Source organism: Anguilla rostrata, chromosome 4, assembly GCF_018555375.3.
Source record: "Anguilla rostrata isolate EN2019 chromosome 4, ASM1855537v3, whole genome shotgun sequence".
Lineage (NCBI taxonomy): Eukaryota > Metazoa > Chordata > Actinopteri > Anguilliformes > Anguillidae > Anguilla > Anguilla rostrata.
In genome coordinates, this window is record NC_057936.1 from 9,886,269 (window position 1) to 9,912,642 (window position 26,374).

A 26,374-nucleotide genomic window follows, 5' to 3' on the forward strand; every position below is an offset into this window, starting at 1 on the left:
ATGTGAATCTTCAGCTGTTCTAAAACTTATGAGACATTCAATTTCAAATCAACAGCTGCCCACTTACATGCCATGAAGTAAATAGAACAACAGCCTAAACAAGTTGGTGGTTGGCCCTAATGATATGTTTGCTTGTTTTTACTCTGTCAAGATGAGCCTGATATGATAAGAAAATTAAATTTATTTGGCAGACGTTTCATCCAAAGCGACGTACAATAAGTGCATACCGAAGGTCATTGGAACAACTAGAAGACAAAGGTCTGATAAGGTACGATACTCATTTTGTAACAGTTATTCGTGGCCATGAACACATTAAGTCCAGTTCACACAGAAAACATTACTCTCTGACCAAGCCTATGCTAAGTCAAACTAGGAGGCATGACAAGCTACGACATCAAGATAATGATACGAATACAATGTAAGTGATTGATGGAGGTCCAGGTGGCACAGGGGATAGATGTGTAACATGAAAGTTCTATAGGAACAAAGTAGAGGGACTTAACTACCCCTGAGGGCCACCTCATATATTCAGTTCAGGAGCCTTTTGAGTTTATAGTGTCAGTTCTCAAATGATTGTAGGTTCCATCCAAAGTTCAAATTCCTCCAAAGCGGCTAAAACCCAACTAGTTTAGCTTGTATCCTGAATGCTAATTAACTAACCCTTTTGGAAATCAAATATACTGCAACATATGATACATATACAGACTTTTTAGCACAGCAGTAATACCAGAGATTGATTATTGGGAAACCGTCCTGCAATAGATAATAGAACTGTCCTGTCCATAAGTATTTCCCGGAAGTCAGAGGTGCGTTCAAGTTCAGCGAACAGAGGCGAATGTTCGTGGCGAACATGTTTTCTTTGAACAGTTCAATTTAAACGGCTTTTTACAAACATTCCAAATTGTTTTCATTAAACATAAACAGATGGTGACGAGAGCATTTGTACTCACAGCCGCTTCTGTGATCATCGATAATAAAAAACAATAGCTAGCTAGCGAACAATAATAACATTGGCCAGCGTTAGCAATAACATAATTGAAAAACCTGATCACACTTAACAGCATCTTCAATTGAAATACCCATCTGGGAACATTTCCCTCAGTCCAGCGTCCATTGTTGTTCGCCGCAAACTACCTTTTCAGACCGTTCGCTTATGTTTGCAAACGTTTGCGGCGAACACAAAGCTAACGGAAAAAAGTTTGAAATAGTTTGCAAACGTTCGCCTTGTTCGCTGAACTTGAACGCACCTCAAGAAGCTTCCTACCACTGGATCAAAATTATATCAGTCTTATCAGAAGGGGTTTGTTGCACCCATGACCCTTGATTGTATTTTAAATAAGGATTAATTAGTGCCATGTCCCAAATTAGAGTGAGTGAATGAGTTAATATAACACATAGCAATAAGGGACAGGAATGAAACCTCTGCAATGGACATTAATTCTACCATATCAACTGCAATGTGAGCCTGCAATACCTTTAGGTCCATAGCTGGCCCTTTAAAGCAGTTGATTGGGAACATGGAGTCCTTATTGCCTGGGAAATAGAAATGGCAAAAGAGCATGCACACAACCCATCTCAGTGGCCAAGGCAGTTTTATCCCTTGTGCATCCCTATAACTACACCACAGGCAGTCCTTTAAGAGTTACTTGATTTACTACGGAGAGGGCACTCTTTGCAACATTCCATTGTGAAACTGTCGGTCCACGTCTCTGTTTATACACAATTTATTTTTTTTCAAAAAAGTCACAGTGTTTTTAAATTTGAAATAATTATGTTTACTGCGCTTGGTGTGCTTCTCTGTCAACACAGACATCAAACCACAAAGAGCAGCCTATCTTTTGATTTTGTGGGATTTGAATTTTTAATGTCCTCTTCTGGCTATTTTGATCCAATATGTAAATAGTTTCTAATCCCATTATGGGCTGTATTGATAAATCTAACAACATTCCCAGAGTTGACGGTCAAGCTTACAGAAATAAAAAATGTTTGAATGCGGAGGGAGGCCTACGATACATTAATAGGCTGCTCTTTCAATGTTACTCAGAGTGAAACTGGAGAAATTCAAATTAAAGGTACAGTTGGCAAAAACTACCAAGCAAGTGTCCTTGTTTAAAGGGAATAGGAACATCAGTCAGGATGCATACATCATGCATCATAAAACTATGCTTAAAGCTAGTTAGGGCTCACATCAAACGGACGTCAACATGCCCAAGCACTACAGTTGCCATTTATGTCTCGGCAAAGCCGATCCTTTTTAGATTTTTTTCAGTGCCGCCGTTAGGAAGCGTCCCTTACTTTAAGCCCTTAAAAAATAAAATATAATGTGTTTTTCCTCATTTGTTGGCTCTTCATTATTTAGGACTGTTCCTTGAAAGGGATGGTTTATTTCTCCCCGATCCGGGTAAACAAGTGCTTCAAACTGCCATTTACTCCAGGCCTCATAGTGGTGAAAGTAGGCACCATTAGACCGCTTTAACTCTCTGACCCTCTGAACACGATAAAGGTGATGAAAACATTCTTGGAAATAAAGGGCAGCACAATCAAATGTCAAATGTTCTCATCACAGTTTATTTTTATTTTATTTCATTTATTTTTTTTACTGTAAATGGCTAGACAGTGCAGTGAGTTCATCTTCATCTGAAAGTAAAGTGCATGATGGTCGACTCCTATCACACAAAGTGATCTGAGCGATGGGCTCACAGCTACTGTAGAGCAGTGTCCCTTCAGCATTAATACCATTTAAAAAGAAAGAAATATAGATTAAAAGTATCAAAGACAGACAGACTTATTCAATCAAATATTTAACATGGTTTAATTGGAACGGGTAAGAAACAGATTGCGGAATTATTTCAGCAAACTCCAAGCATGGTAAATCAGCAAAGCACATTTGGTAGCTCAAACCTGTCCGTTGCTAAATGTTTGCTATAGGAACCCCGCATTTCAAAGAGGCATCTTTTTTTATCGTCTTCACAGAGTATGCACAATAAACAACAGGTCTAAAGAACTGTGCGGTGTCTCCTCGCTGCCTACTCTTGAGCCAGTTCAACAGAGCATGGTTGTGCTGAACTTTAAAAGGGCATTTAAAATGGCTTTCCGCTCCCCCGTGGAGCAGCCTTGTTGAATATTTCTAAGTGATGCTCTCGGAGACGGCAGAGGTACATCAGCCTTGCTCGCTGACCCCGAGATTACATTCTTCGGTTTCGTAAACCTAGGTGGCAGAGCGCAGTCTCCCTGTTGGCCCATGGAATATGCACCTGTAGAAAACCGCACCACACCACCTTACGGCATCATTTAATGAGTGTTAGCTCATCTCCAAGCGCGCCCTTCTTTCCTTCTCATTGGGAAAAAAAAAGCCCGTGGCTTGATGGGGTTAAAATCCCATCGGCCAGTCAGCCTACAAAGCCCCCCTTGATTATCATCCCTAGCTGCAGAGGAGGAGGGGGACACAACACATAAAAGTCTGTCTCAAAGTAAAAGATAAGTTCTTATCTTAATCTAATGACTCCAGAGGCTTAATTTGTCAGACTGGGCTAGTTGATAAAAAACAGGTTTCTGGTTCCCAGTGTTAATAGGAACATCTTTCAAGTCTTGGAGTCGGTTGGCAGAGGGGAGAGGATCATTCCGCAGACATCCAGTGACAACGCCAATGTGGGGTTTGTTCTTCGCGACTAGTATTTCTGCTAAGAGACGCTAATTAGCACCTTATCATCCGCCAAATTGCTTCATAGATAGAGCAACACAGTAACAGTCTATTTTTTAAAATCCCAGTCCCATGACTGTATGAGCAGCGACTTCTGAGGGAGTCCAGTTAGTGCTCTGAAAAGGGTTCGCCAGAGTAATGAGAGCAGACCCATGACCTCATGGCACAAACATTTCACATTTTCGCCAACAGGGAAAGGGGAAAAAAAAACAACCTCAAAACAAAAAACAATCCATTCGCGCTTTAAATTCCATGAGGAAATAATCACACTTATAATATCAGCTTCTTCCATATGGCTGTAAGGTTGACATTTGCAAATTCATAAAAATTAATTTGGTCACAGGGGCCCAAGCATTTAAAAAAATGACAAAGTCCTGATTTTCATGTCAGAATCCACAAGGTGCACTAATGTACACGCCACAAATGAATTGGGAAAGAACTGCATAAAATAGGGACTGCTCCTTTTGTAAATAATTTAGGTTGAGACTGCCATAACTTTTCTCTATGGGGAAAATAACATTTTTGAATGACACACAGTTTGAGTGTGATAAAAAAAGGCTTGTTTGTTTTTCACAGTCAACACCATTAGGTTATAATGAGAAATGACGATTGTGGAGGAGCAAGAATTCCTTGACCTTTAATCTTCACACAGTGAGTGGTCCAAAGCAGCCAATTAAATTCTCACAAAAGGCAAGGTTTTATGAGAGCTTTTCCCTCCTTACCAGAAATTTTACATTTAAAGTAAATAATATAATATTACGACTTGGTTGACCCCCAAGGCACAGTTCCACAAATGTCAAATTGTTTTGTCAAATTCCAGGTTTGCTCAATTACTGCTGTTTTTTCTAGTCTCTTGCAAGGAGCATAGACACGTCTTTCATTCCACAAGGCTATAAATTAACTTAAAGTGACATTATGGGTATGCTAGTGTGAATAGTCAGGCCATAATATGTGCTCGTGCCCCAAGTATCTATGGTTGTTTCTGCATAGACACAAAACAAAATGAGAATTTCAACAAAAAAAAAAATGCTCAGCATGTCATTAATGAGTCTCAAAAAAAAAAAGAATATGTAAGCAAAGTGTTAGAGTAAATCTCAATAGATTAATTTGAAGTGTTCACTGAATTGTGATTCCTTTTTAATTAAGGATAGAATTAACTGCTTTGTTAATAGATTCCTCAAGGAATTGAGCTGCTGGCAGATTTGCAATGAACAGAAGAAGGACATATTTTCTCTTGACATTCATATAACTGAATTTGTCTATGTCAAGGTACAATCGCTCATGATTGAAGAAGTTTATCTTGTGAGAACATTATGTTTCATTGAGGTGATTCTGTGCTCTGGCAGGACGTTTTGACATAAAATCATTGAGATTGCAGGAATAATAATGACAGAAGAACAGTTGAGCTGGCGGGGGGGGGGGGGGGGGTCTTTACCTGTGCTGCATGAAATACTTTATATGCATGAATTGCGCTGTATCTGCTATTCCTTACTTTAATATAAACCAGTTGAGAAAGTTTGCGACATCACACAACATTGTGTTTAGAGTGGCATTTCATTCGTCTGCTCATATTTTTTTTAGCTAATATTTTCCCTTTAATTAATTTGTCCATGAAAAACATGTCGTCATCATTTAGCATTGTGCAACCTTTTAACATGAATTTGAAAAGCATGGAGAAATTGCGTGATAAGTAACTCTTCCAGGGCTTCATTGTGAACACCTGAAAAGGTCTGGCCTCTTTTATGGTTCAGTGGGCTCTGAAACATCAAACCAGACAACCATCAAGAATGCAAACCTAATTTGCAATAGGAGAATGAGATACCATGACACCAAAAATGGGCAAGGATGCAATTAGCCACACATCACTGTTCATGTTTGAACCAATCGGTTTTGCTGTTCACCACAAATACTATGTTTGGTGTAAATCAGTGAGTTTCCGATTACAGATAGTAGCTCCACCCATTTTTGGTGTCATGAAATTTCCCAGCACTACACACAGCATACCGCAATGTAAATTCAGGTTTGATTTTAGCATGGGGGCATTGAAAATGGTTCAATTCTTGAGCAGGCCATGTTCTTTACATTCAAGAGGAGAACATTCTTTTCCTGTTGGATGGGAGCCCCCCTCTTGCTTTTTTACGTATCGAATTGAAACAGCGTACGCAAATGGCCAAGATGAGGTTGGCCATCCCCAGAACTAGAAAATAAACAAATGTCACCTTGTGGTATCACGCAAGCTTTGCAGAAGGTGAGCTGGACCTGGTTCTATTTAAAGGCAAAATCACGCAGAGTAGGTCCTACATTACAAGTCAGCGGATTCCTCCATGGGCCTGTCGGGCATGATGTACGCGTCGGGGCAGTATCTCTCCCAACAGAGTCCTGATTCTTTTGATATTTTTATTAACATGTCCTCAATCATAAATCATCGGGAGACCGAGTCCGATCCCTCCTCTCTCCACGGGATCAGATTACAGTTGGAAGACAAAGTTATCAGCCGGCATGTCACGTGACCCATATTTAAGGCACAGAGCCTTGTCCTGTATTCAGGAAGTAGCGCTGCTTGGTAGCGAGTAAGGCATAAACACTAAAATGGGTGTCTCAGAACTGCAGAGTACGGCCAGACAATAAACAATATAATAGATCACATGCATGACGTGCTATGTAAAATATTACAATACATCACAATCGTTGTTATTTTTGTTTTATGAAAAAAAATAAATAAATCTACCCGAATCTCCCTCCACCCAGCACAATATTTTTTTCAGTTATTCTTCCCTAGTTTGAAAAATACATTAAAATGAACGCATAAAGAGTTTGCAACATTAGGCCTTTATGTCATATTCTCTCAAAAATCGTGTATATCGGTTTCAGGATACCAAGGATTTCATGTTTTAAAATGAATATTCTTGTTCTGCATCTTATCTTGGTAGACAGCACAAATGATTACATTGTTTAAGCATTACACAGAGACCATTTACATGGCAATTAGGGCTGCATTCTTCTCTTAGAATCTCCCAGCAGCCAACTGTACAGTACAATGAGGGGGCTCTGCATTTGTTAGCCTTTGTGCAGTCCCTGTGACAGTACAAAACTGTCACATAATCCTAAAGCACACAGATGCAATGCAGAATTCCTTATTGATATCCCTATCATTGGCAAAATGGCCTACCCATGGCATCATACATTCCCAAATCTTACCCAAGCCAGGTAATTCATTTAATTAATTCTTCTTGGATTGTAGGCTGAGATTTAAAATACTTTTTTGCCCCTTTTCGTTTGCCTGCTCCATCTGAAAGAAAGGGATTTTTTGAAAGGAATATTCTCTTATGTTTAATTCATAGCCATTTGGATGTGTAAATGCCTGCATGTATAACGCTTCTACGACTTGCAATGACACACTCTTAATTCATTATAGTGCTATTATACTGATAGCAATGTGCAGTATGTGTGTTTCAATGTCTGAACTGTGCATTTAATGGACAATATGAGCTTCTCCCTTGCTGTTGCTGGAAAACACGCCAAAGTTAAACAAATAGCAGCTGCACAACACTTTCTACTCCAACATAGCTTAATGGAGCTCCCTATTTAAAACATTCAAACATCCCACCAAAAAATATGACACAAAACAGACTTGTTTTACTATGGGAAAGTGTCCTCACTGATGTATTATTTAGAGTAAATTGTGAGGAGAAGGTAACCTGAACCGAAAAGACAATGTATTGTTAAAGACCGTGTAAATTTAGCATGCTTTGAAAGGGGGTTTCTCAAGGCCAGGCACAAGCTCTTGACAAGTCATTCTTTGGCTGGTTTCTCTTCATATTTATCCTATATGTTATGATCAGTGTATCATCTTACACTATCCTTTTCATTTGGCTCCAAACAACCCATATTACCTTGGGCATAATGGTGAGAAAGATTCCTTTCTTGATTAAAAAAAAAACACCTTGTGCCCCAGATATTTATGTAGACTTTACAGCACTGTAAAAATTCCAACAATCTAAAGCCTACTGCCAATAGACAGAGGTGTCATAGTGGGAAAACTGTCTCTGTGCTCTGTTGTTAACCTGTAGCAGTGAACTGAAGCTGATTCTTCTACCACGGCGACTTCAGGAGGAAATTGACTCTGGCTTTATGCCGATACAGTTAAAAAATACAATATAATTGTATACACACTATCAAAAAGGACATTCAGCATAACTTAAAGCATTGTTCCCAGACCAAAAATACAGAACCCATTAGGTGAGATTGCAACACAATATTATGAATGATGTTTTTATATGTGGCTGACAAATTATTTAGGTTTTTAAAAGCTCAGTGTTCCACAGCACAAATCAGTCGGATCTCCACTAACCCCGTGCAAAGTGCATGCATTTTAAGGAGGCTGCTCGGACGATCACACAGATTATTGCATTTATGAAACTGTTGAATGCAAATACACACGGCGGCATTTCCGAGCTTCGGGCTCACCGTGGATCCATCCAGAGGCAACGAGGCAACACAACTTTTGTGCCAGGCGAAACCCTGAAGCTCTTGACTCGGCCGGATATGCACGGAAAACAAGCGCAAGCCGCAGTGCCGAACACTGGCTCCACAGGGTCCGCTCCGTCCCAGCAGACAGGCGGTGGCCTCTGCTTTTGAAACGAGCCCGCCAACGCGAGCGCTCCTTTCCACCCCATTTTCGCCGAGGCGGCTACGGTTCGCATATCAAATGCAAATGCGGCCGCGGCCTGTTTAATCCGCCGCAACAGGTAGCCGAACGGGAGGTTGCCCAAGCCGCAGATCAAAAATCTCCTACGACTGGGACATTTGGCACGGTGGCCCCGACAGCCAAATCTTTGTTGGTACATCAAAGCTACCTGCTATTTCACATCTGATTAGCGCTCAGTGGGCCTCTCCACCTGGACCGCAGTCGAGGAAGTAAAGGGCTTTATCTTCACATTATGATTCCTGCACCCTGATGGATGACTTCGTATTAATTACCTGCTGAACTTTTAAAGAGGCAGTTCAGCCAAAAAATTTAATTAAGGTATGTTTCCACTTACACAGAGTATTAGTCATCCATCAAGATAGTTTTTTGAGATTTGACGAATTTTCTCTGCAACTCTCCCTGATACAATGGACCTCAACAGGCCAACATACAGTATGTATATGTTTTTGTGCTCAATGTGGCAAAAATTTACATTTGAAAAACTCAGCAGCAATATCTCTTTCCAAATATAATGCCACAGTTAGTCACAAACAACCACAGTGCTTATTTTCTGTATATCCAAATGTGTATATTGATGCAAAGTCTCATGCAGGTGGCTAGAATGAAACTTCAGTGGTTCTAATGTGATGTGGGAAGGCGATAATTTGTTAATTAACCGCTATACGCAACCACCCTAGTGAGCAGGATGTCAGCGTCTTGAGATTACTCGACTCAAACATTCAGTGCACCTCCAATGAAACTATGAGTGGAACCAACAATCAATGTATTATAGCTTTATTAGTAGATGATAAAAGACAACAAAGCCAAATACAGAGTTTCAAAGTGCCACCATTGTCGTGCAGTGCATCCACTTAACAAGCACCCCCTGCCTATCAACAACATTCTTCTAATGGTAGAATAATATTTTATTGTAATCTTATTTACATAATGTGGGGTATTAGTATCTCCATGGGCTGTCACTTAGGACATGAAAAAAATATGCATTAAAATTAACTGTGTGCTGATATGTGCTAAATGAATGTAAAATTTCTGTTGGAGTGATCATACATAGCAACATTTGTAAAATGTCATCCCACCCCCATGCAACAAAAGATTACATACTGTACATGTAGAGTACAGAAAAACATACAAGAGTGTACATATTTAGGTATGTTCCATAATAAGGGACAAATCTATATACTTTATAATGGAAAAAATTATTTGCTAACCCTAACCCAACTCACCTCCAGGTTTTAGGACTACAAACTAACACGCAATGGTGCGCTTTGGTTGAATATACACACAATATACACACATATACATGGATATACACAGGTGGTGTACTTTAATAGAATAAGTAGTTCTGGATGATATCATGTCCAAATTAAGGTCTGTGGATATTTGTGGGTTACCGTGATATTTCGAAAGAGGGGTTGTTGAATTTTTCAATGTAAATTTTCGGCCATTGAATGCCACAATAATATTGGTCTGTTGAGGTTTGTTGTATCAGCATGAGTTGCTGTGGATATCTAAAAAAATTGTCACTCTCAGTGAAACTATCTGAATGGAAAGATAGTATTTCGGGCAAGTGGATACCTTAATTATATTTTTGGTAAACAGCCCCTTTAACATAGTCTGTGACTCCAAACGATGCACTTCCTTTTCCCTGTCTATGTCATGATGCACAATGTTGTTTTTCTTTCCATTCAAGGTACGTCGATGGCTTGCATTTGTTTTCCACAGTGCGCACCCTCAGTTCACTAGGTATTAATTAATACATGGATTTTTTTTTCCAAGAGGATACATTTTAATTTGCTCAAATATTCTGCATGCATCATTGCAGTCCAAACAAGAACACTATTAAGTTTGTTTATGTGTTCTCATTACAATTAAAAATGAGTCACGCTGACACAGAGCAGCCACTCGGAACAAAAAAGACGACGGTACTCGCATTTCTGCAATAATTACAATCTGCAACACTTTTTTTGTGCACAGACAAATACATCTGAGAATTAAGACAAATTGCCGTTGGTCGGTTTTCTTTGTTAAAATAAGAGCAAGAGAAATCAAACAGTATTGACGAGGAGCGATACAAGCCCAGCTCTTTCTTTTTGACCAGAAGGTGAAACGAGAGACGTGATTCATCACGAAACAGATTGTCATCAGTGGGTTAACAGCTAGTTACGTCTGATCCCGGCTGCAGCCAAAGCAGATTACACATATGACAGTTGCAGTTTAATGGTGAAAGCATTTTTGTTACGTTTCCAAAAGGTAAGTGGAGGATGTGTTCCCAGATGGAAGCTCTGTATGTGAATTGAAATCCACTTTATTCATATTACTGATGCGCTTATCCAAAAACAAAGCACAAAAATGTTTTCAGGATGCTCACAAGTACTTTGAAGTCCGCAAATGAGGAGAAATTGGGTTCTATAAGATACTTGAGGGAGAATATTTTTAGTAGGCCAGCCATACATTTTTTTCTCATTCACACAAACTGTGTGCTACAGTTTGTGCAGTCTGGCTTGCTGCATGCAAACCAAGCATGCTTGCATAAACATTCAATATGGACATTGTGGGCTGTAATTTTATTTGGGGGAGGGAATGCCAAAAATATTAATATTGTATACTTTAACTGTGAAAATCATTCCATGTTGAATATTACAAGGATATCTGAATGTGTATGTATGTATGGACAATGAGAAAAGAAAAGAAAAGAAAAGAAAAAACAATTAGCAGTAAAAAATAGGAATGCAGGGTGGACTGACAGAGTATAGCATACACAAAACGGACAAAAGCAAATAATGAAATGCAACCACTAAAGAAGAAAAAAATCACAAAGAAGGCAGCCCGAATGTAAAGTGGTGGCTGGCTGCAGGCCCTGGCCTGACACAGCCTGCATTTCAAGCAGCGATATTTCAGGAACATTTGTCTTGTGCGAAGGCCCAGGCCCGTAACCTTTAGGATGTCATTTGTGCCAGCGGCCTGTCGGCCCGGCGTGGACGTCAGGAAAGCGCCCTGGCGGAGGTGTGCCTTCAACGTCGGCCCACCCACCCCACCGCCTGCCCGCCCGCCCACCTCTCCCGTGGCACTCTGCATCACCATGTGGAGTCCCAGATGCAGGAAATGAAATAATCCACGCTCACACAGTCATGAAAGTGCCCATCTGGCCCATGCAAATATTAAGCCTCGAAATCGCATAGGCGTGGGCTTACTTTTGTTATGGCATTTTGCAGCCTCGCCCCCCCCCATCCCCCCCCTCCCCCTTCCCCCCCCCCCCCCCCCCTCACCGCCGCCGCGCGTGCATCAGCCCGCGATCTGTCCCGCGGACGATACCGGGGGTCTCTTCTCTCGCGCAGACCCCTCGCGCACACGCTCACACGCCACACAGAAGGCGCCGCGGCGGAGAGGCCGTGCGCGGAGGAGCGGTGGCAGACGAACGGGCCGGTCGAAGCAACTCGGGATAAAGATCCGCTCTCGCTCGAGGCGCTTGTCGAGACCGTAAAGTGCGCTCGTTGGCGGACAGGCTCTCGAGTAAAAAAAAAAAAAAAAAGCAGAGTGCCATTTTTATCTCTGGGAACAATGACATTTGATAGCCTATTATTTCATACACCTGGGAATGCAATTTGTGCACAGCGGCTCCAATGCCTGCCTCCCCTCTAATTTTCATTAGGAATATTTTTATTTACTAGCCGGATCAAAATTGCTGCGGCTCCCTGTTTCTGTCTCTTGTCCCTCAGCAGTCCCCCCTCCGCCTCCCCCCCACCCCCCCCACCCTCCCTTTTGCTTAATCTCAGCTTAAAAGACAGAGGAGCAGATGTGGTTGTCGCCCCTTTCTCATCACCACTTTGCGGGCTATTTAATTAAGAGAAAAAAGGGGAGCGTGCGGAGGCTAATGGACCTGATGAGATGCACGAGGACAGGTGACACTAATCAGAGTGGCACAGCACTGCCTCCATTTAGGCATCATAAAGGGCCTGAGTGCTTGCGATTCTGAAGTTTTTTTTTTTTTTTTTGCCTGCTCTCATGTGAGCTGAGAGCTCATGTCATTGACATCAGGGCTATTGTCTTTCCTCTCCCTAATCACACAGGTAATGGCAGTTAGATCTCGCGATTCACCATGCGCGATATTCTGTTCTTTAGTCTTTTATTTGTTGTATGCTTATATTAAGTGCACTTACACTTAAGAGCATTTTTTTGGCAACGCACAAAACAAACAAAAAAAAAATCCCATTTTGAAACACCCGTCTAACGCTATGTAACAGCATAAATTTTCAAAAGAAAATAGACAGAGAGGTGTTGGTTATAACCATTGTAGTGTGCAGTGCAGACACACCAATGGATAATGTACAACGTAAGACAGCATATAAAAAAATACATGTACAATTTCTGGGGGGCTTTTCTTTCTAAACAATGATAGAGTTCTTAGCAAGACACATGTAAATTTTGCCATGAAAATGATTTTCCAAGGCTTGGTAGTGTTGAAAAATAAAAAAAACATGAGGAGAATGCTGAAAGGGTAATTGGAAACATAGCAGTCTTCATTGGATCAGACCAACTTATGGAAAAACGGAGCACTTTTTTTTACAGAAGCAACAAGCAATTTTAAACTTTATCTATATTCATAGGCAAAGTACAAATTGTTCCATCCAAGGTGACTCAACAGCAATGGCAATTAAGAAAGAGAATTAGGAGTGCATAGGAGTACTCTAAAAAGCCTTTACTCTTTTGAATTCAAGACTTAATTTGTCTCCACGTTTAGGGAGCATGTTACAAAATGAACCGCATCATAGGAACAAGCCAGAGGAATGATCTTCTCTCTTTGAATGAAGGGCATAACGCAAAATGGCCAGTTTTCTCCACACACCGGGTCATTTCGGCTTCCGATAATCACTACAATGATAAAGGAAGAGGTTGAGAAGGGAGAGCCGGGTCTGGAATAATGGCGAGAGCAGGCAAACAGCGGGGCGGTGTGGCGTCGTCTCTGCGCTCGGTGCCAACGTGTGTGGGAGGTGGGGAATATTTGTGCAGATTTTATTCTTACCCTTCACAGTACCTCAGGCCCATATGTGCTCTCCTGGCGGGGTTCTGCACAAGCAGGTGCTTGGAAGCAAGGGGAGTAGCAATGTGCGGAATGGCGGCGGCGAAGAAACAAGAAACGCTGGTGACACCTCCTATGAGACACCTGCATATAATTAATCACGAATGCATTCATAACAGATTATAATGCATAAATTATCCATTATGAATGTGCTATGGTGCATAGTGAACCAATGGCCGAAGAATTTGTGACTGCTTATGCCTGCTTATAACCAGCCACATAACATTTTGTCCTGGGCTCAATTCATATTTATCCATAACGTTGACTCACAACTAAATGCAAGTGTTGCCTTTTTCAAAGCTAACACATTTTTTTTTCCCACTAATTGGCGATTGCTAAAGTATGAGTGTGAAGAACAAACTCTTGCATTTATTTATGAGTTGAAAGTAAGTGATGATGCAGTCCAGACCTTTGTGGCATGACATATCATTACAGCCACTAATAGAAACAATATGCAAAAAGGTCTGGGAACTGAACAGATTGCACTACGCAGAAAAAAATGCTTTACTTTTGAATTCAACTGGTTATCATAAAATCACATGATACATGTCTCATTGAGTCATAATACACATACTTCGTTTATTTGGACACATAATATATGGTCAACTAACTGTATATTACATGAGTTGTCATAACTGGGCATAGGCAATTTAAAGTTATTTTTGTTATCATCAGAGCTCATTATGTTACATCCATTGTTGATGTTCTACTAGTTTTTCTAGAACCCACCAATAATGAATTATATTGAGGCAACTCTTAGTTGCCAAAATGGCATTTCTTCATATGTCAAATTATGAAAAATGCTGCCATAATAAACAAGTAGTCCATTTACACATTTCTGTTGGAGTATTTCAACATTTTCTTATGAATTCAATATCCATACTTCGTGCCTTGCTCTGCAAGGTGCATGCGTTATTGTTTCAAAATGAGTGGGTGGACAAAAAACCTACTGAAAGACTTACTGTTCGTCTGTCTTAGTAGAACTATGTATGCTTAAGACATTTGTTGTTATACTGTACAGAATGTGTGGCGCTCTCAAGTAACAAAAGAGAAGATCTGGTGATAACCACTGACCATAGGCAATATGTGCAGCTGCCACAGAGAATGAGCAATTTGAAGCATGGGTGCTTATTTCTACATAGCATATTTTTGCATGGGAATAAATACGGTGGACCCTGGACCACAGGACCTATTACGTAAATATTAGTCACGGCTCATGTGAGCATAGCCTATGATCAAGTAGTATTTAATTATTACTGCTACAAATACTGCTCTATTCAACCCCAAATTCATACAGCACAAAATTGGAAAGCTTTGGTGGCATACTTTCGAGAATATAGAGAAAAACAAGCATTAATTATGATTTTTATTATGATTTATTTTTGAAAACATTATATTTATTTATTTTAGTGGTGATGAAATATCACTGCTGGATATAATATATGTACATATGGTGATCACCACCTGTGGTGACCATTTCCAAAGTGCAGAAAACATACAAATGTAGTTAAGTATATGGCACATATAGGTATATAACACGTATTTAATACTGGAGTACGATGCAAGACAGGAAAAATTCACAACATTATTTAAAAGGAGTTTAGATTAATTAGCTGTTGAAATGTGGCCGCCACAGTGGAGCTTCTGCTAAAAGTGTGGGAGGGGAAAATTAAAGCCAGTTGCACAGAGGGGAGCGTGTGGCAGTTCTATACACCACAACAATATTCCCCAAAATCCCTAAGTGCCAGACACTTAAATCATTGATTTCAAAAAGTCACTGCTCACTTAAAAAAAATCCTTCCACAGAAAAGCAATGAAATGAGAGAGCATATAGAGAGAGCAGATAACCCCTGTCTTGGCTGCACTGCACTGGCTCCCTGTATCTTTTTGAGTTGATTTTAAGATTTTGTCACTTGTTTTTAAGACTTTTAATGGCTTAGCACCCCCATACATTTTAGAGTCCCTGGTGTCCCCTCATGATCCCTTAGGCCCTCTGAGGCAGGTCTTTTAATTGTACCAATGGTTCCCCAAAAGAAAATTGGGGAAGCTGCCTTCATCCACTACGTGCCAAAATTGTGGAGCCTCCTGCCAAAAGGTATTAGAGAGGTGGACTCAGTAGACATTTTTAAACGACAGTTGAAAACACAACTTTTTAACCTGGCATACAATTAAAGATACCCTTTTCTACTCATTTTATTTATTTATTTATTTATTTTCTTTTATTTTTTATTTTTTGTTTTACTCATTGTTGTGATATGGTTTTATTCTGATATTGTGGTATGACTGTTGATCTGTCAAAGCACTTTGAGCTACATACTCTGTATGAAAGGTGCTATATAAATAAAGGTATTATTATTATTATGTTTCAAAACTATTAGGCTCTATTGTCAAGCCATTGCTTAAAAGTTCTCCTTCTTAACCACATGCGCCCCAAAGTCCTCCAGCATTATAGTGGCGAGTCACATCTCCCCTCTGTAGTGTCTGTTCCGTTGACAAATGGCCAGAGTCGCCAGCAGGGTAGACGTCTGTCCAGTCCAGAAGCTAAATGAGTCACTGAGAGTCAATCTGTTTTTTTTTTTCTTTTCCCCATCGCTGCTGGGCTTTTCCTCGGGTTCCATCCGGGGGCATGCTGTTCATTGTTCCCTCTCAGGGCTTGAGGCCCTCTCTCTGGCTGGCCTTGACATTCCCCTGCTTCCTCTCCCCCGCTCGGGTGGCCACAGCTGCCGCTGACGCGCTTTGACCGGCGGCCGCCGGCGACCGCGGGCTAGGGCCGGCCTCGCGGAACGCCGGCCTCCGCGGCTGCACCGTGAACGAGGACTGCTCGGCCCGCCGGTAGCGCCCCGCAAAGTAGCCGGCGAGGCACCTGAGGAAACACCCCGCGCGTCAGTCAGATTACATCACATTACATCACAGGCATTGAGCAGACGCTCTTACCCAGAGCGACTTACACAACATTTTACATAGCATTTACACTGCATCCATTTATACAGCTGGATATATACTGCAATGAAGGTTAAGTACCTTGCGCAAGGGTCCAATGGCAGTGTCCTACCTGGGAATCGAACCTGCGACCTTTAGGTTACACGGTCAGGTCCTTACCCATTATACTACGCTGCCGCCCCAAAAAATTGAAAGGGTTGAAGGGAAACAGCTCAGTCCCCCCCAGTCTGCACATTCTACACACAATTACGTGAGCCTAATGTCATTATTATTTAGCCTGTCTCTCTCCCATAAGCCCCATGCCAGGCAGAGAGAGACCCTTGAGATCTATTAACGATTGACAATGGTTTCACACAACTGTTTATCCCTTACTTCTGCACCTCCAACAGTTGGGAGTATATTTGATGTGGGTATGCGAGAATATCTGGGGCGCTTTTGATCTGAGAAGTACCTTTTGAAATAATTATATCTGCTGTAGCTTTGCACATTTATCCAGTTAAATAATTAAGTAAACAAGGTTATAAGCGGTGAAACACACACACACACACAAGAAATAAAACAAAAATAATATCAATTTAAATGACTGAGTCCATTACAGTGTTAGTTTGTGAAGAGATACTAAAAATAGTGGTTGTTGAACTATCCATAATTCAGCAGTTTTATGAAGGCACACAGTAGTGTAGATTGGTAAGAAGTTGTCACAAATATTGACAAATCGTCCACTTTGGTGATTAAAAGATGTAATTGCTTTCTTCCAAAGCCTTTTTATTTATTTTTCTGCTTAGCATCATTTAAATAGGACTTATTTGCAATCAAAATTCAATTAAGGAATCACTGTGTATGTCTGATTAATAATGGTGATAAAATGAAAATTTGCCAACTAAAACAATGTCACAAGTCTATGTCAGTAATGTGTATTTCACGTAAATTGCATAGCCCATCATAGTACATATGTGTGTGTTGGCTTGACCACCTTGAATTTGTCTAATGTGTTTACTCTTACCAACTACATGAAATGAAGACTACATCTATTTTTACAACAATCAGTCCAATGCTTCAGTGTGGCCTTTGGAATTTGAGTGCAGCAGAGACAGAAGATAATTGTGCTCTTTATTTATGATGTCACTCTACCTTCGTATCATTGTACATTAAAAACCTCTCAAGTTGCTCTTACGCTCTATGTCCTCAATCCTTTGCATCAATTCTAGGTACAAAGAATAGGAGCTGGCTTAGGTAAGAAGGCTTTCTGGCTCCATTGTCCTGGAATAACCTTGAAATACACTGACTTGAGGACTTCATTTCACTGAAAGAATTTGAATCTAGAATTCAGGAACCCAGGACAGCCGAAAGGTGCGGGGAACTGGGACAGTTAGGCCCGAGGTGCCCTGGATATGTGGTGTAACTATTTTTAGATAGTGGCAAAATATATTTGGGGGGGAGGGGGCTCCCAATATATTTTGGCCCAGGCCTGAGAATTCATAGCTGTGGCCCCACAGTAGCAATACTGAAAGTGTGTAATTGTTTTTTATTTTTTTTAACTTATTTGTATTGTCTGTTTTTACAGTGTACCAGCAATGTCGCTCATCGTGTAATTTCTGTATTCATTCATTGTGTTGCTGTCTTGCAAAATAAATTCTGTATCTCAATAGGATTTCTTGGTTAAATGCACATTTAATATAATAACTACTGTGAAATTATGACCTCTGAGCAATATCAGTGTTTTGCACCTCCATCAGGAGGACAAAATCTGAAAGTAAGTAGGGATATTTGATAGTCTGAGAGCTTCCCAGCTGTCAGCTGCATTTTGATTATAACTCAGCTCCCAAAAAGATCACCTACACCTTGCTGCAATGAGGTACCACTCAAGCACTCTCTGAAACAAAAATATTCTGGAGGGTCATCAGCACTAGTAAACATCAAAGAGCATCAGGCACAGAGGTTGGGACGGCTTGGATTTAATTATATGGCAATTACTAGAAATGCATGGCGACTCGACAGTAATGTCAATGCATTATCCACCAATGTAGTATGAGCTGATTCAGGATTGATTCCTCTGCAAGGATAGGTGTGGATGTGGTTTGAGACTCGTTGGGTCTGCGCTCAAAAATCAGGAGTGATTTCTGCCTTTATTTCAGCAATCACTCACCACAATCAATGGGCACTTGACTTCAAGTGTCAGGACGCATTTGAGGACACTACAGGTTGCTTGGCAACCTCAATCCTGAATGAAGATGCCAAGACTGAATAGTGTCATTTTTAGGTTATCGTGTCCACTTTACTGTACAGATGGAATTTATTTCTTGTCCCTGTGAGAAAATTCAAGTTGATCGATAAGATCACACAAGGCACATGCTACTTAAAGTTCCAACAGAAGAAAAAGGAAGCGTATATCTACCCACTGAGTGATGACTTCACAACTGTTATCAGCTTGATTGTTTCTAACAGCAGGAGCAAAAATAATGCATGATACACACATTTGTTTGGATGTTGACTACAAGATATGAGGCATGTGCCCTATATTTCAATAATGCTTAATGCCATAACATGATTAGGCTTCACGAAACTGTCACGGAAGGATCACTGGCATAGCTGAGTAACTTTATTTTTTGTATTTTAGCTAGTTCAGATAATGTTTTTGGGCACCAGCGACAGACTTCTTATTCGTCCTCTTGAGAAATACCCACCCATTCACATTGGTCAGCCCCAGAGTGCTGGGCTCTATTTCGGTTAAGCTAGAAGGAATTCAATGGTAGCGATGGATGGGTAGGGGGCTCCATTGTGTTGGCTGCTCAGGATGGTTGGGGAGGTGGCCTATTCGCCTTGTAACCAATAGGGGCCTCCTGCTTATCTACATTATCAGCATTACAGTCAAATCTTGCCTTCTTTTGTGAAATAAAAAAAAAAAAAAGCTTTTTTGTGTTTCTTTTTTTGTAATCAGGGCAGGGCAGGGTCCTTTTGGAACAGGCCACCCCCCCCTCCCCCCTCCTCCCCCCCCCCCCCCCGCATGCTCCTTTTTGGTCATTACAAAAAATAATGTGCAGCAGTATGTACCTGTCCAGTGACAAATATTCTCAGCCCGCAAAGCGTTTGACATCAGTTTGACATCACAGGAATTTTACATGTTGACACTGTGTATCGAGTGAGCCGATGTCAAGTGATTGCTCCATCCTTGTTTTTCTTTTTGCTGAGGGGTTGAAGAGTTCTAAGGGTGGCAGAAGTGATGTTATATCAAGAGTAATCATACGCCTGTCTGCATACAAGATACAGGGCAGATTTTAAGGAAACAGGATGAAATGATGGTAGCCCCAAGGCTGTCATTGCTGTGATGAACACATATGGCACTGATCCTGTGCAGAGGTACAATAGACATACTATAGATGTTATGCTGGTAATAAAATCTTATTGTTGTATGATTTTGTGAAAATATTTCTGTTTTTAAACAAGGGTATATTATTTATAACATAAATATAACAGCAAATGCAAGTCATGCATGCTACTTTGTTTGAGTTTTAATAAAACACTTACGATGCTGAGCAATAACGTAGCTACTTCGAAAATGTTCAGTTTGTAGGTATTTGATGTAACACAATTCCATAACTATTGGCAGTTATCAGGAAAACATATATAAAAAGTTGCAGTCCCAAAAAAGAAAAAAAGTTCAATTTTCAGTGAACTGAAAAACACATTTCTTGTGCTTAACAGTAACTAAGCTGTCAACAGATAAGGCGTTTCACAGTATCAACTCAGTAGTAATCCATCTCAAGACTGCTCCCTTGTAGTTTCTTTTAAACAGCTTGGAAATATGGTTTGAGGCCTTTACCCAAATGTCACTCCAAATGTTTCTTCCAAATGTTCACACAATAAAAGATTTAAAGTTGTGATGAAACTAGCGCCCAAGCGACTGAACAATTGCACACAATGTTCTGCCAGTTTGTTAACAGCTTTGCCCATCTTGGAGGTCAGACTGATTAATCAATACTGAATGAGAAAGAAATTACTGCAACAGGGGCACAACAGAGTTTCATCATCTCAGTCACAAGGAATTCTGGTGGAATTCTTGAAACTATCAGGTCTGTGTTGCATTTAAAATGCTCATTTTTTAATTATTTCTCATTAGTGGGTGTACAGTACTGTATGCCTGGCCTTCAGCATTTGGCTAGGGGCCAATATTTGCTCCCACACAGTCACGTCTATGAACTCTATAGTAAAAGATGGGGTGGGTGGGCGGATGAGTGGGGAATTTCTTCAAATACAGAGTGAAGCTTCCCTGTGTATTCACTGGATGTGGTCTCCACAACACAACATCTCGCTGTCACCAATCATTTCCACTTAACCACACAGAGAGCTTGAACTTCCCCCCCATGCACACAGTCTTATCTGTCAATGCTACTTAAATAATGTAATTAATGACTTAATTAACATTTCCATAATCTATTTTAATAAATCTCACACAACATAATGAGAGTTTATAACCTCCGGGCGATGGTATGTAAAAATTCACAGAATATAGATGATCAGCCGGGGCAGAATTTTCTGTGCCACAGCTCTTGCCATGACAGTGCAGATGGGGGCAGGGCACATGGTGTGACAGTGTTTTACAAGGGAGCTCAGCCCTGATAAATGTCATGAGATTTGCCGGCCATGCACTTTGAAAGACCTGTGGCAACACACTGTTGCCTGTTGGCCACAAAGTACAGAGGCATTGGAGGCATCGAGGGAAAGTTTTTTTGTTAGTTTTTTTTCTCTCTATGAAATTATCAGAGCGTTCAATCCATGACCCAAAACGATTTACCACAACAGGAAACAGGAAAGGGCCTTCCCCAAAATGTTGGGGGAGCACAAAATCATGTAAAATGAGAGTATTTGCTATAGCATTAAGATTTTCCTTCACTGGAACTAAGGTGCCTAGCCCAAACCATGAAAAATAGCTTCAGACCAAGGGGTGTCCAGATACTTTTGCCAATATAGTGTATGTAATGCCTGCCAAATGAACTGACCCTGATGAATAAACAGTCAACACACTAACACCCAGGCAAGTATGGTAACTACAGAGAAAGACTGCCCAGAAATAATCTAGGGTTAAACCCATTTAATTTTATTCTTTATTGGGGATACGCTTCTTCTAATTAATTTTTTTGTTTGTATGTTTACTATATCAGAATGCAAAGTCAGTTTCAGAGCAAAACAGATGATGGATCCAAAGATTTTTAAATCCAGTACAGTCTGTTCATGAATCTGGTCTGACTCTTCATAATCATTCTGATGATAATCCAGCGAGGGCTTTTGGCGAACATGCCAGGGTTGCCTCTGGCTATCCTGGTCCCACTTTTCAGTGCCAGAACCATGGGGAAAATGAGGAGTTTTTTTTGTTGGGGGAGGGGGGGTTTGGGTAGGTAGGAGTGTGACAGCTGGACACCGCATTGCATCACCTCTGCTCTCGGACGCCTAGATGCCTCTCTTTAATATCTCACAAGCTTTGCATCTACCCTTAGCTGTTCTCAAAGAAGTTGTTCAAGAGGCATCTTTGGAGGATGTGCAGAATAGAGTATGTCAGCCATTTTCAGGCTTTTGTAGTGCTGCCAAAAAAGATCAGGTTGGAGATGTGTTAAGCCCCGGGTGATCGGTGCTGGAGGGCTCGCTCTCCTTGCTTGGGTGTGCTCCTTTACAGATTTCACCGTCTCCTCTGATGCAGACGGGGACTGGTCTTCCAGCCCCGTGGTAATAACAAGGCGCCATAAATCAGAGTAGGACCAGGCCATCCCAAGCCTGCGTGGCCTGGCCCAGGAGCTGCCATGACAAAGGATCAAAAGGCCCATTGTGTCTACAAAGAGCCCACAGTCAATGCGAAGAGAGATGAAAGCGCGTTGTTTACGTCGTTATAGCACTTTGGTCCTGGTTGCCTAGATGCCAGCTTTGATAAAGAGTCCCTTCAGAGCAGGCATAGATAACTATGTGACCTGATTTGAATAATTCCACTAAGGAGAAGGCAGCCAATACAATGAACTGGCACACTTGGTGCCAAAAACTAGATGTGGTGTTTTTTTTTTTTTTTTTTTTGCGCTGACCAACTCACAGGCTTACCACTAATGGATGCGCAATTTGGTAAATGGCTGGATGACGCCGCTCTCTCATTCTTCTACCATGTATTGGACCAAGCCAGTTTTGGTAACCTCAATGAGGGACAGAGCAGATAAATAAATAAAACAAATACACAACTAGAAAACAACAGCAAAAGGTCAAGAGCGATTGGGTTGTTTTGTGTTTTAAAAAATGTTGTCTGGGAGCAGTTTTCCAAAGGTTAAGATGTCATGCCATCTCAGAGTTAGTGTACGGCAGCGGGCCCCCCATGTTGGTCCCTCCTGGGGCCAGCGTTGGGTGAGTGAGACGCACTGTGACAGGGGGCAGCAGGACACCGGCAGACCACGGGGCATGAGCGCCACCACAGGCCGTGCTTCCGTTACTTTCACAGTGCTCCACTGGCCACAACCTCTTCCAACCGCCAAGAGGACAGGGAGAGAAAGGGGAACGCAGCGGAAGGTTTAGGAGTTTAGGAGTCGCCAGGTCACCTGATAAGGTTTATAGACCCTCACACGCATCCCAAATCCAACAGGCGTACGCAACAGAGAGTGACACGATGCCTGGGGTGGCCTTTTCCAATTGTTGGGGGCAAACAGGGAAACAGGTGTGTTTCAGTGAGTGGAAAAAAGAGGCATACATTTATTATTTGCAAATAAATGACTCCCACACAATCAGAGAGAGGAGGAATACTTTATGAGAATTGTACCAACATTGCTACTGCCAATTTGCATAGAGAGTATCCGAGGTGTCATGTATGAAATGACACTTCCTGGTGCACTTGACAATTGTTCACAAAAAGGCACGCCAGCACATATGCACACCAAAAGATACCTTGAGATATACACACATTGTTTCAGGCTAATTTTCCTTTAATCTCAGATCACGCATGAGGTTACCATTTTTAAGCATGGCAGAAGTCCCTAGATGCATTAATTCAGCGATTAGTGACTGATCCCTGTCCACATATGTGATACAAGGAAAATGGATTTCATTGCATGAATTTTTAAGGGGAAAATGCATTCATCTTATTTTCCATTTGAAGAAAGCCATTGTATAAACGTAACTGTGAAACATTATAGAAGGTGACATACATAGACATAAAAATACAATAAAGCTGATCCATAAAGACATATGATATGATTATCATGCATTTATGCAATTATGTAAAATGTATGTAATTACCATATGTTCCCAAACCCTTTAACTTATTATATATATTTACAAACCCTTGTTGTATCATGGATATTTTGCTTCAAAAAATGCAATACAGCCCATTACCCGTTTAGTTTGTTGTAGAACTCTTTTTTGCTCATGTTCATCAAGGGTGCCTATAGAATGTGTGTGTGTTGTGTTTTCATTTTAATTTAATGTATATTACAAGAATATTGCATCAACACTATTTTTTCATTGAGTTAACGTTAAGATGTTAGCCTTACAATCATCATGTGACTACAATCTTCTGTGCTTCTTGGGTCAAACAAATACTTTCACTGTGTTTCACATTTACCAAGTTCTTAAATTGTTCCACAAAACACAAAAATAGTACTATGCGCATGTGATATTAAAAAAGCGAAATAATAACAGACTGGCAAACTAGAGACAATTTTTCAGAGAAATATCCCAGATGCATTTTAAATGTCGACCTTACTTAATTTGCAAAAAAATAGAAATAAATAAAAAGATCGATGTGCAGAGTAGTTTTAAGGCATCACAGTTAAAAGTAGCTCTTACCATAAAATATAGGATCATTTCCCCCTTTCATTTTTAATTGGGCCGCCTCTAAATTTCTCTCATCTATGCAAATTTTACACATTGGTTTTATGCACAATGCATTGAAAGGCCAACTCTAACAATTTATTAAGCAAATTACATGGAAGGCGGAGATGACATCTATAATGATGACACACTGCTCCCAGTTACAGGATGCTATAACTGAGTATTACCACAGATAAATAAGGACGTAAGCACCCAATGGACCTTATATTCTTAATGCGTCTTTCTGTTTTATAGTTTGGGAAACACAGTGCAGTCAATTAGAAGACCTACAATACCTTTCACTAGCATAAAAAGCCCAATGCATCTGGGAGTTTTAGCTTTGCTCTGGGTGATGGAATAATGTGTGACCTCTTTTTCTAAAGAGAAAGAGTTCAGTTATAATTTGTCAAGGTTACGTAGGAATCTCTGCTTATCATAGCTCACACAATTAACACTTTGGACTACATAGGCAAGGAAAATCTGTTCTGACCTTATCTGGTTCACTTACAGAAAGTGGGCTGAAATTATTTTAAAGATTACTGTCATGTTCCATTTATTTGTTATTAATTAAATTAATTATTGAGAAAGTAAAACTACGCCCGAAAAAATGGGACAACTGTTAGGCAGCCACAACAGGCTAAAAACCATTTATTGTTTTGTAGGTTTGACCTCTCTGTAACAACTTAAAACAATTATAACAATGATAAAAAAATGATATAGCATCAAGATCAAATCAATTATCATGACAGAAAGCAATGGTGCATGTCAAAATCAAAATCTTCCCTGTTTTTTTTAATGTGATCTATTTCAAATAAAAACCATAGTCCCTTGGAATCTTTTAAGGATGCCGTGTTTTTGGTATAAATTGAGTGGTTAATGAGCAGAATTGGACAAGCTTTCCTGGGCTCCAAAATGAGCATACCGCACAGCAGGCTTGGATATGTACAAAGAGTAAAATGTTCCTCAGGGAAGACTTGCTTAATGTTAACCTTCAACTCTTCTGGGCCTAGAAGTGCACATATGTGCTAGATGTCACCCACTTGTCACGATTTTCCCCGATGTTGCTCAAGTTACCATGCATCACTGACAAGCTGAAACATTCAGCTTTCATTTGACACATGAAATATGCATCGATGATCATGGAGCCACAATATATTCACTAGGAAGCATCATTTTGCTATGCCATTTATATGTCGGAGGAGCTGCATAGATCCACATAAAGAAGATCATTTTTAAATGACCGAAACCAGACCTCCTAAACATCTTTCCTGGCAATGAGTGATCATTTTTCAAAATATCTTTCCTCTGAGCATATGCTCATGAGATGCGTGCTGCATATCCAAATACACAGAGCTTCTTAGGTAGCCCCACGGCATTAAAACTAAACCATAAACTGTAACCCACAAACTTAAAAAAAAACAACATTTTTTTTTTTTTTTTACAAAAGTACAAATAGTATTTTCCTTACTTTGAGAAAAAGAAAATGTGCATATCTTGGCCAGTGTTAGGTGTACATTCGCATTCTCTCCTCATATGTTTTGCTACATACCTGGGTGCAGACTGAAACATTTGTGACCTCAAAGCAGTACTATAGGTGATAAAATAAACCAGAAGGGCCAAATAGTTGTTTTAAAGCATTGTACTGATAACTATATAAGATGTCTCTTTGTTAAGAAAGACAAACAAATTTATTCAAGTAAAAAATAAAAAAAAACATAATAAAAACCCCCCACAAAAATCTCATAAATGACATTCATTTGAATTGCAATGTGATACATTTAACTTACACCTTTATTTGGCTGCATTATCTATCTATCTATCTATCTATCTATCTATCTATCTATCTAGCTATCTATCGAACTATCTATGTATATATACATATACATAGAAAGATACACACACACACACACACACAATTCATTATTCTGACATTGCTTTAGGGCTTCTTTTATGGAGTAATGCCATTTCCAGCACTGGCTGATAAACTGGTGGGGGAGGAGGCTAAGCCAAGCTACCATACACCATGTTTGGAATTGGAGAGGCACTCAAGACAACCCACCAGATCAGGATAGGTAACTTGTGAGCAATAACATATGGAAGCATTCCAACACCTGTG

At 40.4% G+C, this 26,374-nt stretch overlaps 1 protein-coding gene across 2 annotated transcripts in view; it reads right to left on the reverse strand.

Annotated features, from left to right (window-relative positions):
* Nucleotides 1–26,374, reverse strand: part of LOC135252463 (uncharacterized) — a 161,017-nt gene that overhangs the window by 35,347 nt on the left and 99,296 nt on the right. Inside the window, exon 5 of one of the 2 annotated variants that reach the window (XM_064330532.1) lies at nucleotides 14,035–16,348. The exons of the other annotated variant lie outside the window; for it this stretch is intronic. Within the exon in view, the coding sequence (XP_064186602.1) occupies nucleotides 16,132–16,348 (217 nt within the window). The 3' untranslated portion in view covers nucleotides 14,035–16,131. Of the gene's footprint in view, nucleotides 1–14,034; nucleotides 16,349–26,374 lie in introns of those variants that run through there. 2 annotated transcript variants of the gene reach the window in all.